Source organism: Ambystoma mexicanum, chromosome 5q (assembly GCF_040938575.1).
Source record: "Ambystoma mexicanum isolate Mex_15411 chromosome 5q, UKY_AmexF1_1, whole genome shotgun sequence".
Lineage (NCBI taxonomy): Eukaryota > Metazoa > Chordata > Amphibia > Caudata > Ambystomatidae > Ambystoma > Ambystoma mexicanum.
Window position 1 is genome coordinate 1,241,122,294 of NC_090933.1, and position 15,579 is coordinate 1,241,137,872.

The 15,579-nt window shown below is 47.4% G+C and overlaps 1 protein-coding gene across 2 annotated transcripts in view; it reads right to left on the reverse strand.

Annotated features, from left to right (window-relative positions):
• Positions 1-15,579, reverse strand: part of TOP1MT (DNA topoisomerase I mitochondrial) — a 1,647,637-nt gene that overhangs the window by 1,208,885 nt on the left and 423,173 nt on the right. For both annotated transcript variants that reach the window (XM_069621749.1, XM_069621750.1), the window contains exon 4: positions 2,283-2,405. In XM_069621749.1, the coding sequence (XP_069477850.1) occupies positions 2,283-2,405 (123 nt within the window). The remainder of the gene's footprint in view (positions 1-2,282; positions 2,406-15,579) is intronic.

Genomic DNA, 15,579 nt, shown 5'->3' on the forward strand with positions numbered 1-15,579 from the left:
AGCTCTTTGCTCCCCCGTCCCTGAAAGTCCCTACTTTGGGTGCGATCGACACCGCCCCCACAACAATTCTCACTCCTGCACGCACACAGCGTGCGCTACCATGGTCTTCTCTGCCGGCCCCCATCGCTCACTAGTCCCGACACAGTGTGACCACCTGCCCTTGAATTAACATACGTTCAGTACCCCCTCCCCCAATATCTTCCCAGTCACACATGCACCACGCCAGCCTAGCGTCATCAGGTTTCCCGTAGATGTAGTAGAGATAAGGTTATACAAAGTTGAGTTCTAGGGGGGATGGTGGGTCTCAAGGGACTCAGCTGGGGGTGTTTACACTCGGGGGCAGCCCCGATCCGGGCTTAGATATGCCTCAGCAAGAGACAATGGATCTATCATAAAGACTTCCCACCTACGGTTTACGGGGGCTGGGTCGAACCCCAGGGGTAGACCTCCGCTCAGGGCAATGTTTCTACCTTTGTATATTTGATGAAAATGCTACTCACTATATGCTTTGTGATATATTTGTGTTAATAAAAAGATGTTACAAAAAATAAATGTCATGGAGAGGAGGATTTAGAAGTAACTGCATTAAGGGTAAGTGCGAGAAGGGAGCGTTGAGAGCACATTAAAGTTATTAAAGTTATTAAAGACATCAGTGGATAGAATGTTTTTGTTGTGTAGGCCGGATAGGTAGATTGGAGTTTTGGAGGAGGGAAGCCTGTGCCTGGTAATCTTAGCAGTAGCTTTAGGGAGGGGGAGAAGGTATGAGTGGAGATTGATACAAAGATGATGGATTGGTCACAGGAAAACCGAGTAGTGGAGATATTGGAGGTGGAGAGTTGGGAGGAGATTAAAATAAGGTCAAGGGAGCTTCCATTAGAGGATGTAGACAAGGCATGGACAGAGGAGTGTGTGAAGAGAGCCACATTCAGTGGATATAGAAGTGGAGAAAGGCGGTAGGTTAAATTCACCAATGACTATGAGGCAGTGATCAGGGGGAAGGGAGTCAGTTGGGGAGAGGTGCTAAATGAATTGAGCAGGAGGACCAGGTGACCAATAGAGATGATATGAAAGCCATAGGGGCAGTGATTGTAGATAACGTGTATTCAAAAGAGGGAGAGAGACAGGGTATAGGCGAGTGGAAGAGATGGGTAGTTTGGAAGAGAACAGTCCTACACTGAAACCGCTGCTACTAAGGCGGGGTGAGTGTGTCAAGTTGGATGCAGTGTCATGGAGGGTAGCAAGGGTAGCAGAGTCGGAAGTAGAGATATAGGTTTCAGTGAGGGTACTGAGGCCAAGAGGGGGAGAATGAGAAAGAAGGATTTCAGCAGTTAAGGACGTTTTGTTGCAAACAGACTGTGCGTTCCATACAGCAATAGAAAGAGTGAGCCGTGGAGAGGGTTGGAAGATTTGTGGATAGCGAGAGTATAGGGGCAAGAGGAGGGGATGAGTCGAGGGACAGATGATAGGAATTAAAAGGGAGGTAAACTGGTTCTGAGCAGAGAAATGAGAAGTATAAGGCAAGAAAATAGGCAAGAAGAGCAGTGCATGGTGAGGGTTGCATCGGGAAAAGGCGCCAAGTATCTTACAGACCAATTGCTGGGTAGAGCAAAGCGGTAGCTCTTAGGCTAAGAGGCTGGAGGAAGGCTGGGACAATGGCCCTTAGAAGTTGGCATTTTGCTGGCACACCACAGGCCAAGGTCGGCCCAAGGACAGGAAATGAAGTAATGGAAGTGGTGGTGTATGACCAATTGCCGTGCTTGGATGTGGGACCACCAGAATAGAACTGCAGGGCAGGCCGGGAGATGAGGTCCAGTGCCAGCCGTCCTGTTCCTAGGAGGGGTTGTTGCAGTAGGAGGTTGGAGCAGGCTGCTGGATGCCAAGCCCAGGAGCAGGTAGGAGCTAGTGGGCAAGCAACTTTGATTTACAGTTCCTTGGCATTTCATATACAGTGTCTGTGCGCAAGTTAACATAAGCCATTTTAACATATGCGCAAAAGGGAAATGGAAACCAAGTGATAGGACATCAAGCTCTGCAATTTCCTAGTAGCATAATTGATAACAATGGTGTACGTGAAGGAGGGAAAAAGTACCAAAAAAATGGAAATCAGAACAAAGCATATTTCATTAAAAAAAAAAAAACACTTAACATGCTTAATAGCCATTTTAATGGAAGTCTGAGCTTTTTCTGATGCAGTATTTATTATAAGACTCATTAATTCTGTTGTGCAATACTGCTGTGTTCTAATAAAGTAGGTTCACATTTTGCACAATATAAATTCTAACCTGTTTCTCTTCCTTCGGCAAAGCTTTACGGGCCTCGTTTTTTTCAAAAAAGTATTTATGAATCTGGCTAAAATTACACTTTTCCAGGTCAGTGATCTTTTCCTCCTCTTCTTCCGTCATTACCTTAGAACAAAACAGAATTTACAAAAGGTGACTGAAGCATCCAAATTAAGAATGTTATGCACGCAAGTGCTCATTGTGCGTATATCGTCAGTTAGAATCACAATAGACTTCCCATTAAAGTGAGGAATAGGTATTCTCCCACAAATCTGTCATCTTAACCTGCAAAGCTCTCTCGGGGTGTGCCATGTACTAGGTTTGCGTAAAGCAATAAAAGCTGATTTGGCAAGGGGTCCAAGTTAACAGGCCCTGGTGCCATTAGCACCCGATCCAATGCACAGGATGTGGTGTTATTGCTATGAGCAGCCCAGGTTGTCGATCCAAAAACCCGGGGTGCTGACAGCAATGTATTTTGTTTGAATGAAAGGAAAGCGCTTGCAGTATCCCGTTCACTCAAACAAAATACTTACCCAAGATGGCCACTGTGGAGATGTAAGGCGGGTCCCCCTCTTCCATTCCCATGGTGGCATGAGGCAGCGGTGGCACTGCCAAAGTAATCAGGTAAGTGGGGAATGAGGGAAGGGGGGTGCAGAGACCAGAGGGACGGGTGTGGGAAAGATGGAGGGCACGTGTTAGCAGCCCTAAGGCTGCTCAGAATGCAGGACTGGATCATAGGATTCAGCCCGCGATCCGATCACCCTTATTGGCTGGCTCCCCGAGGTGCTAACAAACCACTAACTCTGCATAGATCGCTATGGAGGATTTTGACAGGTTAGTAGCAGAATCTTTTCAATTTCAAGGAGGTATAACTAATTTATCGCAGTTTTGCACTTACTTGCACGGCCCCACGCCCCTCAACCCTGCAACCAGATATTGCTAGTGGGTGGAGTGAATCCAATATCAATGTGGCCACTCTTCACCTTATCCAATGGAGTTCAAGGCTTCATTGACAATACCCATATAAGAACAGTTCTTATTTGGGGGTCTATATTGATGGCTGGATGCACATCTGGAGGGTTTGCCCAGGAAGAATCCTGAAAGTTTGAATAAGGCAGCCCAAATGTTTGATTATTGTGGCTTCAAAAGTTAACTTCTCCACAAATCTCAAAAAGGGAGGTCTGTTTCAGTTACTTTGGAAACCTGGGAAAGAACGTATAGCTACAGAAGAGGATTCAGACCTGAAGAGAGACACAAGAAAGGCCTGCAGGTATCAGCAACTTTCAAAAAAACACAGTTGACAGCAGAATTCTTTCTGGGGATTACAGTGCCAGACATTGCTTTTCCTTTGCCATGGTAAGTGAGATACTTGCCACAGTGTCTCCTATTTCAATGTCTCCTTTCCTCTATACTAGGGTATTTCCGGTGCCCCAGCTGCAGACTGCAGCATGCACACCACAATCCTTACAGAATTAAACCAAGTTGCTTTAAGGAGCTACAACAAGAGGGCATGTGCTCTATCCATGCCTGTTTCAGTCCCCTCATGTGGCCCTCCAGCTCCCATGTTTATTTAAATAGCGCTCCTCACTCGGAGGTATCTGTGCGCGTTACAGGTTGTTTGCAGATTACATATAGTATCAAGTACATAGTAGAATGGTTACAGGATATTTTTTACATTTACACAATGAGATTAACAATATTATACATCAGACATATACAAAGTAGATTACATAGACAGACAATATGGTATAATAGCTAGTAATAAAAGTGACAGGCAGTACATACAGGTCATGGATCCTTTGCAAGGAACCAACTTTTGGTACATTTTCTAAAGCTGAAGGAGGACTGGGCAGCTTTTAAGGTTGGAGGCAGGGCTTTCCACAGCTGTGCTGCCATGACAAGAAAGCTGCTACCTCCCCTACTTTCTTCAGTTTATATCTAGGGACCTTCAGACAAAATGAGTGCAAGGTCCTAGTGGGGCATGTCGATGTGTTTTTGACAAATGTCTCCGTTAGGTATTTTGGGGCTGCGTTAGGCATTTATGTGTAAGTTTAACAGCTTTAAACTGTATTCTATCCTTGACTGAGAGCCAATTATTATTGCATTTGGCCTTAAAAATGTGTTGTCTTCTTGGAATGCTTAGTGCATTGTTCTGTGATATTTGGAGTTTGTTGACAACATATTTACTTGAGCCAAGGTAGAGTGCGTTACAATAGTCTAGTTTCGAGAGGATTAATGCACTCGCAAAAGTAATGCAGCTGGCTGTAGATCAGAATGGATCAGCTTGCAAGTGTATGCTGTCACTGAGGGTGTGGTTTTACTTGCTTGTGCATGTTCAGGGCTGAGTCTGGGTAGAAACTCAGGGTTTTTACCTCCTTTGCCACGTTAATGTCAATGCCATCAATATTAAATGTTTGAAATTGATTGCTAAATTTGTTAAGGCTGGCAGGTGCTCCTTAGAGCAGAGCAAGAGCTCAGTCATTTTATCATTCAGACAGAGGCCATGAGAGGCCATCCAGGCCTGAATGATGATAGCTTTTATTGCAAAGCACTGAGCAAACAATAAAATCTATCAACTGGACTGCATTTATGTTGAGGGGGTACAGGGTTGGTCATAAGATAGATGTAGGACTGTGGACAAGGAGTAGATCAATAATTTATGAACCACCAATGACAATACAGGAAATTGTATTTTTTAGCCAAAAACACTGGAGAACCAATTAACCAAACAGAGCATCAGCCCAAAAGTTGGTGCCCGAGTAGTGCCTACAAAAAACATTTGATAGAACACCATGTAACCACTGTGATGAATCTAATGTTATCACTCCTTTCCCGGCGGTGGCCTCTTCCCATGTAGCCAGGGGACAGCAGCCACTACCTGATCCTGACCTTGGCAGCAGCTATATGAAGGAGGATCACATGGGGGAGGCAACCCTCAAGGGGGGGTGGGGGGTCTAATGACCTAATTGGATGCGACATGGTATCCCCTTTTTTGTTTGAGGATACCCATGCCATTCCCCATGCCCTAATGCCATATTGTCATCCCTCCCTTCCCTTACTGAAGAAGGGTGCTGAAGACATTGTCCCAGATTCTGCACAGAAGACATCAAGAACGGACTTGACCTTCAGGATCACCAAGAACTCATACTTGCCCTTCACGATCACTAAGAACACTACCAAACTTTGCATACTAGTTATAGAAACAGACTTTTTCCCTAAATGTGAAAATACTGTAACAAAGATGAGCCGAGTAACGAAGCTCATGGAGGCCTAGAGCGCAGGCTGCACTCTAGTGGTTACAGAAACATGTCTGAAGCCTGGAAATTTAAACCGGCACAACAGCCGACGGAGAGACTCTACTTCTCTTAGTGCTGACCGAAGGGGCTGGAGTGGTGTTCATGGAGCGAACTGGCTTGCCTACAAGGAAAAATAAAGCAAACTGCATGCAAACAACCACTGCGAGGGCGCCAGAAGCAGACACTTCTGGTGTTCGCTGGTACTAGAAGGCAGCCTCCACTACACCAAAGCCCAGAGAGACGCTGAACAGAAAAGCGTGAGTCCCAAGAGGCGGTGAAGCTGAGAAGCAGATGTAGGCTGAGAAAGCTGAACGCTGAAAGGCTGTCACAGGCATGCAGCGGGAGAACCAATATACACCAGCCGAAGTCAATGAGTCCACACAAGGGACACCGGGGCGTATGGGCATGCCCGCCAAAACCGAATAAATGTATATAAAGCTAATCAAAAAGAATAAGCAAGTGAAATTGTCTTAAAGAGGGATAACGGAACATGCAGAAAAGACTCAAGTTTGTAAATGTATGCAAATACACCTGTAAGAGAAAACCTGGCCGCATAGTATATCAGGGGGATTCAAGAAAGGATGGTGCAGATATAAGAAACTATCAAGTATGTAAGTGTGTGCAATGCTCAGATGAGAAAGCCCTGGCAGGGGAACATACAGGCAGATACAAGTTGCAAGTATCTTTATGTGAAAAAGCCCTGGCATGAAAAGAATACCAGGCATCAAGTTGAACAATGTGTACTATACAGTACCAGAGAAAGTCCTCATTAGGTTATATCAGATCTAGCAAGAAAGCTGTGACAACACGTTCAAGCGAAGTGGAATCCGAGAAAGATATTGACTAAAAACAAAGTTGTTTTGTGTGGTTGCTCAAGAGAAACTCAAGGAACTAACATTCTTGAAAATACAAGAGAAGGGAAATCCAGGGGAAGGGAATCACCCTCTGGAATAACGAACTCTGTCCTTCTGGACCCTTTTTGTGTTGGAGTTACACATTTCCTTTCTGTACATTTGTGCACTACTAAAGGCCCAAGACAATTTCCCTTTTCACCATAGAGTTGTTTTTCCTAGATGTGAGGGCCAGGGGATTGGTTGATTATTGCGTATTACATTTCCTCGCAGAAGAATGTCAAGTTTTTCGCAATGCAATTTACAACATATATGTGGGGGGTGGGTTTACAGAAATAATTAAGGTAGGGAGTTCAGATGTGGAGGGGGGACGGCCGAGCCTGAAGAGATGTCTGACCTAATCAACCCAAAACAGGGCAAAGAATAGTACTTTGAACACAGGACGGTTTACTTTGGACATTTTGCCATTAAACAGATCCTTAGTTTTGTTTTTTAGGTAAGGAATCACCTCTAAGAGTAGGGACAGAGGTATTTCCCAACCCCTTTATTTTAATACAGGTCTTTGACAAAACATTGAATACCGTATCCGCGTCTCATTCCTGGCTCCTCACACCACCATTTAAAGTCCAAAGGATCATGCCAGTTGAACAAGCCTTGGCGCAAAGAGAAAAAACCAATCCTCTGCAGGGAGAAAGTGCCCTCTTGGAGTTGCATTCCAAGTTACACAAGACCATCAGTTGGGATAGCAACGCCAGATTTCCTCAGAGCACAGTCCTCAGAGCAGTTCCATAGCCAGGAAGTTGCTGATTCACAAAGCGTGCAGAGATTTAAAGGCCATGGGAGAAAATGTGTGCGTCTCGCAATGCGCTCGTTCCAGTCAGCAGAGTCTGCAGCCCTGCTGCTCTTCTCCCCTCGGTCCCTGCAACCCATTCTGCCCAACACGTCTGCAGTTTTGAGCGTCTTGAATCCTATCCGATCACCTGCCCACTGTCAGCCGCACCTCAGGGATTCCACCACTACCACCACCCCATCTATGCCTCATTATAGAGCTGCACTCTCCCATTCCCTTTCACTTTCACCACTGCAGGCTCCTGGAGGGGTGCTCTTCCCTGCTCCATTCCCAACCAGCAACTGCTCTTGGCATAAACTGCTGCTGCTGCGTGCGTCAAACTTCCTCTCCTGTTTTCCGAAGCTCCTCTTGCAACTACGCCTGCTTTGGGACTACCCCTCCCGAACTTAAAGATGTCTTACGCCTAGCCCATGTAAGTGTGTGATAGTGTCCTGACAGATAACCAGCTCACTTGCTATCGGTTTCTCTAGATGCCATTCTGAGGCAAGTCTCCCCTCTTTTTCCCACAAAGCTAAGCCCCTGAATGAACATTACTTCAGACCTGACGAGCCTACCAACCGGGAAACCTGCTTTGCTTCCCCAGTTAGTCATGGCAACTGCCAGAAACGTCCACCTTGGTAAGCATTATGGTATAGGGATTTCTCTAGGCTCTGGGAGAAAACAGGGGTTGCGTCACTTAATGGGGCCCAATTCTAATAGAATCTTACTGCCTTCATAGCTCCACTAAAATGCTGAAATTGCTCCAATCCTCCCTCCAGCTACTGTATGCTCTGCCTCCAGTTCCAAGATTGTCCCTGTCAGCGGTTTCTAAGGAAAACTATACTAAAGAAAAGTATGCAAAGAAAGAAAAGCGCCATTATAAAAACGAACATGTGAGCTGCAGCCCGGGCCAGCATCTGAAAACCACGCGTGCAGGGAAATGTACAATGTTTACAGCCAGACAACAATCCAAATGTACATCCTAAGTAACTGACAAGGATCGAGATAAATATTTTTAAAGAACCAGAAATTATCCTGCAACTTTTATAAACTTTTTTTTTTTTTAAAACAATCCAATCTGGGAAGAACAGCACAGCATTTCATATGAGAACCAAAAGAGACAATCTGATGTTTTTTTTCTTTCCTTTAAAGGAGCAAGTATCAGTATTTTGAAACCTATAGATGTCGGAAATGTGGGCCTTTGAAAGTCATTTGATTGCAAAGAAAAAGTTATGTTCCGTTTTGAGGGGACAATTGCAACATGGAGGATTAAAAGGACCTTTGAAGGCTGCATTGGGGAAATAGCAGCTCCTGGAAATAGAAAGCAAAATGACATTTTCCTAACCACCCCCAACAAGTCACAGCACATGGGGCTTGCTTTCCCATGAATTAAAGGAAAATCAAGGCTTTTGAAGCTGAACCGGGAGGATAGCTCAGGGGAAACATGTTTCACACAGGTTCGAATCCTGGGCTTGTGATTAAAAACCAGCTCCGGTATAAAAGAAAACCTAATTATGACTGTGCTGGGAGTGGCTTCACAAGATTCAAGCCTGAAAAAGAAACAAATGGTACCAATTCACAACTTACATCCGTCTGTGAGCTTGGGCTAAAATCCTTAAATATAGAGTGAATTTATTATAAGTGGCGGTCAGTAGTGGTCACCTCAAGTAATCAAATACCCCATCTCTAGGGTGCAGGGGGGGGTTGCTTCACTTCACACCTGGGAAGACTGGATGGCTCATTTAAGTGGCAGCCAGATCCTGGAAACATTCAAAGGGGACAGGAATTAAAGTCATATATGGCCCTGCCAGCTCAACTACAAACTACAAAGAACATTTGCCATGGTACGCAATCATTCACATGAGTAATAAAGTTAATCAACCCTGAATTAACAGTATAGGACACCAGATATTTTATTACTGATCAGATTAACTAGAGATGCCATGTAATATTTTGTAAATTAGAAAAACAAGCACCATTGAAATTGCATTGGGAATCTTATTTTGCTTATAACACGGACTGCAGCACGGATCCTATAATACTGCAACATTTCCAGAGCTGAGCCCGTATGGCCAGGTCGCCACGTCCGTGGGGTAATAAATTGCCCATCCGGGAAGAGGTGTGTCAGAGCGTCGTACCCCAGGCTTGACCAGTGTCGAGAGAGGAGTTTGTCGTGGGTGGGCACCAGCCCGGGGAAGCACCATATGGGGAGCCATTTATGATACGCAAGTGGATGTATGGTCTAGGAGGCTTCACCACGCCGTTAGGGTGGATGCGATGGGATCAGCTAGGGCACTAGTCGTATATTTATGCTGAAGGATTAAAGAGTCGGGAATCTTAAAGATACGAAGCACCTGGCCAACAAGGAGGAGTTACGCGCCTTACAGGAGGTGGCTCGCACCCCATCTAGGGCCCAGCAAGTGGACATAATGCAGAACCTTCAAGAGTTTCATACTCTGGCCCAGCAGGATGTGAAATACGGGTTGAATAGGTCGGCCCCCCAGAAATATGGCGATGGTCAGACCCCGGGACGGTCGACTCGCCAGAGCCACTCGGATGTGCAGTCAGGGGAATAGAGTGGCGGTAATTACGGATGAGAGGGGGACAGATCACTTTGGAGGATGAGGCGATAGTTCATGAATTCCAAAAATTCTATAGTCACCTGTATTCTACACAATCGCAAGCCGTACAGGCAGACAGACGCTTATCTCGACCAGGTGGGACTGTACTGGTGCTCGGAGTGGCAGCAGGAGTGGCTGAAAATTGGTGAAATTGGAGGAAGTGGTAGGGTCCATTAAGTCGTTGGCAGGTGGGAAATCCCCAGGCCCAGATGGCTTCACGGCCTAATTCTACAAATGCTATGTCGACAAATTGGCGCCATATCTATTGCAAGTCTACCAAGAAGCTGTGTCCGAGGGTCGGCTGCCAGATTTCCTTAGAGAAGCAGTGGTTGTCGTACTGTTAAAACCAGGGAAGCCCGGGGGCGTGGGGATTTCTCCTCGTATCGCCAGATATCGCTCATCAACCTTGATAATAAGATTTTGGCTAAAATTCTGGCAACAAGATTGGCGCTGTTGATGCCAACTTTGGTCAGGTGGGATTTATTCCTGGTAGGTCGACATCATTTGGACTGAGGAGGATGTTTGGGTTAATGGCTGCTTTGCCGAGAGACAACCCAGCAGCGGCAGTTCTATTAGATGCCACTAAGGCATTTGACTCCCGTCGAGTGGCTGTTCTTGTTCACAGTTCTACGCAGATTGGGCTTGGGAGGGTTCTTCATCTCCTTGGTGTCACTGGTACATGAAAACCTGGTAGTGAGGGTGAATGGGCAGACTACCAAACTAATTCCGCTTGAGAGGGGACACGCCAGGGTTGTCCACTGTCTCCCCTGTTATTCGCCTTAGCGATAGAGCCGTGGGCTGAAAGGTGGTGATTTCGCTATATGCGGATGATATGGTTCTGTTCATTCGTTACCCCGAGGTCAACCATGACCTGATCATGCTAGACGTTCAACAATTCGGTGAGCTGTCGGGGCTTAGGGTGAAAACTAGCAAGTCGGTTATATTCCCGTTGACGGATGGGGTTGGGTTGATTTCAGGACATCTGGGGGTTTCAGTGGGATCTGCTCAGTACCCGCAACCTGAGAATCACGATAGCCAGGGATGAGGAGGTGGTATATACGGGGAGGCACTTAAGTCAGCCAAATTGGCGATGCAGAGGTGGAATTCGTTCCCACTTAACCTGTTCGTGAGGATCTCTGTAAAAAAGATGTCTATTCTTCATAGATTTCTCCGTTTCTCAATGCACCTATAAAAGTGCCCAAGAAGTAATTCATCTGGGCTGGTAAGCAGGTACGGGTCCGTTGGGATAAACTAATTGCGCCTGTCCGGGAATGGGGGTCTGGCCCTGCCAAATTTTGAACTATATTATACTGTGGTGCAGGCCGGTTTCCTCCGGTATTGGTATGGGATGGCGGCTGAGCGTAGACATGTGGAAATAGAGAGGTGGATTGCATCTCCGGCGCTGTTGAGGTCGGTCATCTAACTGCTCAGAATCATCCATGGGTGCCCCGAAATTTGGTAGAGCTGACGTGTGGAGCTTGGTCCCTTCTGGAATGTAAACCCAAGGGTAGCATACTTTACTCGCCAGGACTCCCGATTATATTTATCTGGATGTTCCCCCGACTAGTGAGGCAAGTTACGTGGCTTTGATGAACGGTTACGAGTAACCAAATTTTGATACCTGTTCCCAAGGGGGAGGTTCATCTGCACTGTTCAACTGAGTGAAAAGAACAAGTTACTTACCAACTGTTAAAGTTCTTTCGACTAGATGTTCCTCCAATGCATTCCACATTTTTGACATGTAATGTCCACAGCTGTGCACTCGGAAACTTTTTCGGCAGAGCGCATCCTGCGTCGTTGGCGTCGGGTCCATGTCCCTCAAGGGCCTCAATCGACGACGTCGTCACAGGATGTTATAAATAGGACGCACGGCGCCCGTAGCCTCAGTTTAAGTTTTTTTCCCCAGAACGTGTGACCATTCAGATGCCTGCTGGACTGCATTTAGCCTTGCAGAAACGGAAGCTGCAATTGCATAGGAAATTCTCCTGAGGAGCAGGCTGGGAGGGCGATGTGGAATGCGTTGGAGGAACATCCAGTCGAAAGAACGTCACCAGTTGGTAAGCAACTTGTTCTTCGAATGGATTGTGTCCTCCAACGCATTCCACATCTTTGACAGACTTCCAAAGCAGTGCCAGTAAATGGAGGAGGGAAAATAATGTATAATACCCAATTAGATTGCAGAAAACCGCCTTCCCCAAAGGCCATATCCTGACCATGGATTGTATCCAGGGAATAATGTTTTACAAATGTATGGATTGAAGCCCAAGTAGCGGCATCACAAATATTACTAATAGGAACACCCCGCTGCAGGGCGGTGAAAGGAGCCACGCCCCTAGTGGAATGAGCTCTCAACTTTTCAGGGGGGTCTTTACCCGCCAACCAGTAACACTCTGTAATGGTAAGGATACTCCACATGGACAAGGTCTGTTTAGTAACAGCCCGGCCCAATTGGTGTCCAGCATATCCTTCAAAGAGTTGATCGTCCACTCTGACCCTGGACATCCTAGAAATGTAAAACTAAGAGGTCTCCTAGGATCCAACCGATGGAGACGCTCCTCTTCCTTACCAGGGTGAGGACGAGGGAAGAAGGATGGAAGAACCACCTTTTGACTCAAATGATATTCAGAGACAACCTTAGGTAGAAAAGAAGGGCGTACTCGCAGTACAACCCTGTCCTTGTGAAACACAGTAAAGGGTGGTTTAGCTGAAAGTGCCTGCAATTCACTCACTCTGTGAGCGAAAGTAACTGCAACCAAGAACACAGTCTTTGCACTCTTGTCCTTTGAGATTACTGTAATCTCAAAGGACAAGAGTGCAAAGGTTCAAACGGAGCACCCATGAGAAATCTCAAAACCAAATTCAAATCCCAAACCGGCACCTGGAAAGGGGACGGCGGGAATACATTACTCCGTCCTTTAAGAAACTGAGAAATCAAAGGAATCTTGAAGTAAGAACATTCTTTAGACAAGTGCTTAAAGATAGACAGCACCGCTAGGTAACCCTTAATGGTACCCACTTGAAGGCCCCTGTGGGCCAAAGAAAGCTAGAAAGACAAAACCATAGGAATGGAACACTGAAAAGGATCAACATTGTGATCCCTGCACCAGTCGCAGAATTTAAGCCAACAGCAACGATCCAGGGATTTTGTTGCAGGCCACCTGGCCGAAAGCAACACCTCCATCATGTCAACCGGGAGGTCCCAATCCTTCTACCTACCTCAACATTTCAGATACCAAGCGCGAAGGTTGAAAGTCTTGACCTCTGGATGGAGCACCCGACCCCCCCAACCCATTGACCCTCTGACCCCCCTCTGACCCCCCCCTGGCCCTCCACCCCCCCCCCCCCACCTTCCGCACGATAGCAGATCCTCTCGGCAGGGAAGGCGGCGTGAAGGGCAGATGGGCATTTCCAGAAGGTCCGGATACCATGCTCTCCTGGCCCAATCCGGAGCAATGAGGATCATGTGGGTACCAAACCTCTAACCTCCGCAGCACTTGAGGAATGATGGGGACTGGAGGAAATGCAAACAGCAGTGGGAATGACCAATCCACCACGAACGGGTCTCCTAAGGCTCCTCTTGGAGGAAATTCCCTTGAGCAGAATCTCTCGCACTTCCGGTTGACACTGGTGGCGAAGAGATCCATTTGTGGGGTTCCCCAAAGGGCGAAGATCTCCTGAATGACTTCCTGAGCCAACTCCCAATCGTGGGAGACAGTGCTCTGCCTGCTCAGAGCATCCACCACCCCATTTTCGTCGCCGACCAGATGAACTGCCGAGATCGAAATTTCATGCTGGATGGCCCAGAACCAGAGCTGCATTGCCTCTCTGCACAACGGGAGTGAACCTGCCCCCCTTTTTTGTTGAAGTAATGCATGGCCACTGTGTTGTCGTCATAACCAAGACACTCTTCCCCCGTACCGAGGGCAGAAAAGCCTTCAGGGGCAGCCTGATGGCTCTCAGCTCTAACAGATTGATGTGGAGTCTGGACTCCGACAGAGACCAACGACCACTGGCGTTGAAGTTGTTGGCATGAGCCCCCCATCCTGTGAGGGAAGCGTCCGTCACTACAGTCACCTCTGGCCACGGTTGCCAAAAAGGTTCCTCCTCCATCATGTTCCCTTCATTCACCCACCACAGAAGGTCCTGGGAGACCGAGCGTGGGATCTGAACAGGATCCGTCATCTTGCCTGAGAACTGCGACCACTGCATCTTGAGGACCCCTTGCAGGGATCTCATCCGCAGCCTGGCCTCTGGCACCAGAAAAATGCAGGAAGCCATGAGGCCGAGCAACCTTAAGAACTCAAAAGCCGGGAGACTCTGATACGTGTCCACCATCTGTACAATGTGATGAGCCCTTACCCTTAGAGGCAAACACTTCCAAGGACGTGTCCAACACAGCCCCATTGTACTGGAGCGGTTGGGAAGGTGTCAGGTGCGACTTCTTTAAATTCAGGGAAAAGCCCAGCCTGTGGAGGGTGCGGCAGATGACCGAGGATCCAAAGCTAGCTCGGGAGAGCGTGCCCAGATCAGCCAGTCGTCCAGGTAGGGATAGATGTGAATCCCCCCCTCACCCGAGGTACGCTGCCACCACCACCATGAGCTTGGTGAAGACCCTCAGGGCGGAGGTCAATCAGAACGGCAGGACCCGAAACTGAAAGTGCGAGGATGGATCGGCACATGGAAGAATGCATCATTGAGGTCCAGAGACAACAACCAATTCTGAAGTTGAAGGGCCTTGAGGACTTGAGAAAGAGTGACCATCTTGAACTTGTCCTTCCTGAGAAGTTTGTTCAACCAACGCAAGTACATGATGGGTCTCAATCCCCAGTCTTTCTTTGGGATAAAAAAAATAAGGGGAATACCAACCCTTGTTCCGCTCCGCTACAGGCACCACTTCTATGGTACTTTTCTCCAGCAGGGACAATATTTCCTGCGCAAGTAGCGGATCCGGGCTCTTCAAAGAGTGTTTCCCCGGTGGATTGTCGTAAAGCCGCTGAAGGAAGGGAAGGCAGTGGCCATGGGATATGGTATCCAGAACCCATGCATCCGAAGTAATGGCCAGCCATTCTTCAAGATACTGAGACAGTCTGCCCCCAACCAGCGAACCATGGTACATGGCCTCACGACTGTTTGGAAGCGGCTGCGGCAGTGTCTGAAGGCAAAGAAGCAGGTGCCTGAGCGGCTTTGGCACCACGATTTCCCCAACCACCACAGGTACTTTTTCGCTGGCCCCTTTGACTGGCAGCCCCTCTCGTTCTATCAAAGGAGTAGAAACAAAAAGGAACCTCCGCTCCACTGCTCTCCCCTAGGACGAAAAGGCAGGTTGATGCACCGCAGCACTTAAAGACTAAAGACTTTGCCGCAGCTTTTGAGGTCTGCAACCTCTCAAGGCTCTCGTCAGCCTTGCTAGCAAATAAATGAGCGCCATCTAAGGGCATGTTCAGAAGACTGGCTCGCACATCCAGAGCAAATCCCGTCTTACGCAACTACACAAATCTGCGTATAACAGTGCTAGCAGCCATGGATCAGCTCACACTGTCAGCCGTATCCAAACCTGACTGAAGGGCCTCACACATGGCATACATGCCATCCTGAATGATAGCAAGGAAACCATCCCTTTCTTCCCCCTCGGGAATACACTCAACCGCAAAAGCAACACAAGACCACAGTGTGTAAAAACCTTGCCAAGGCACATGTGGAGTT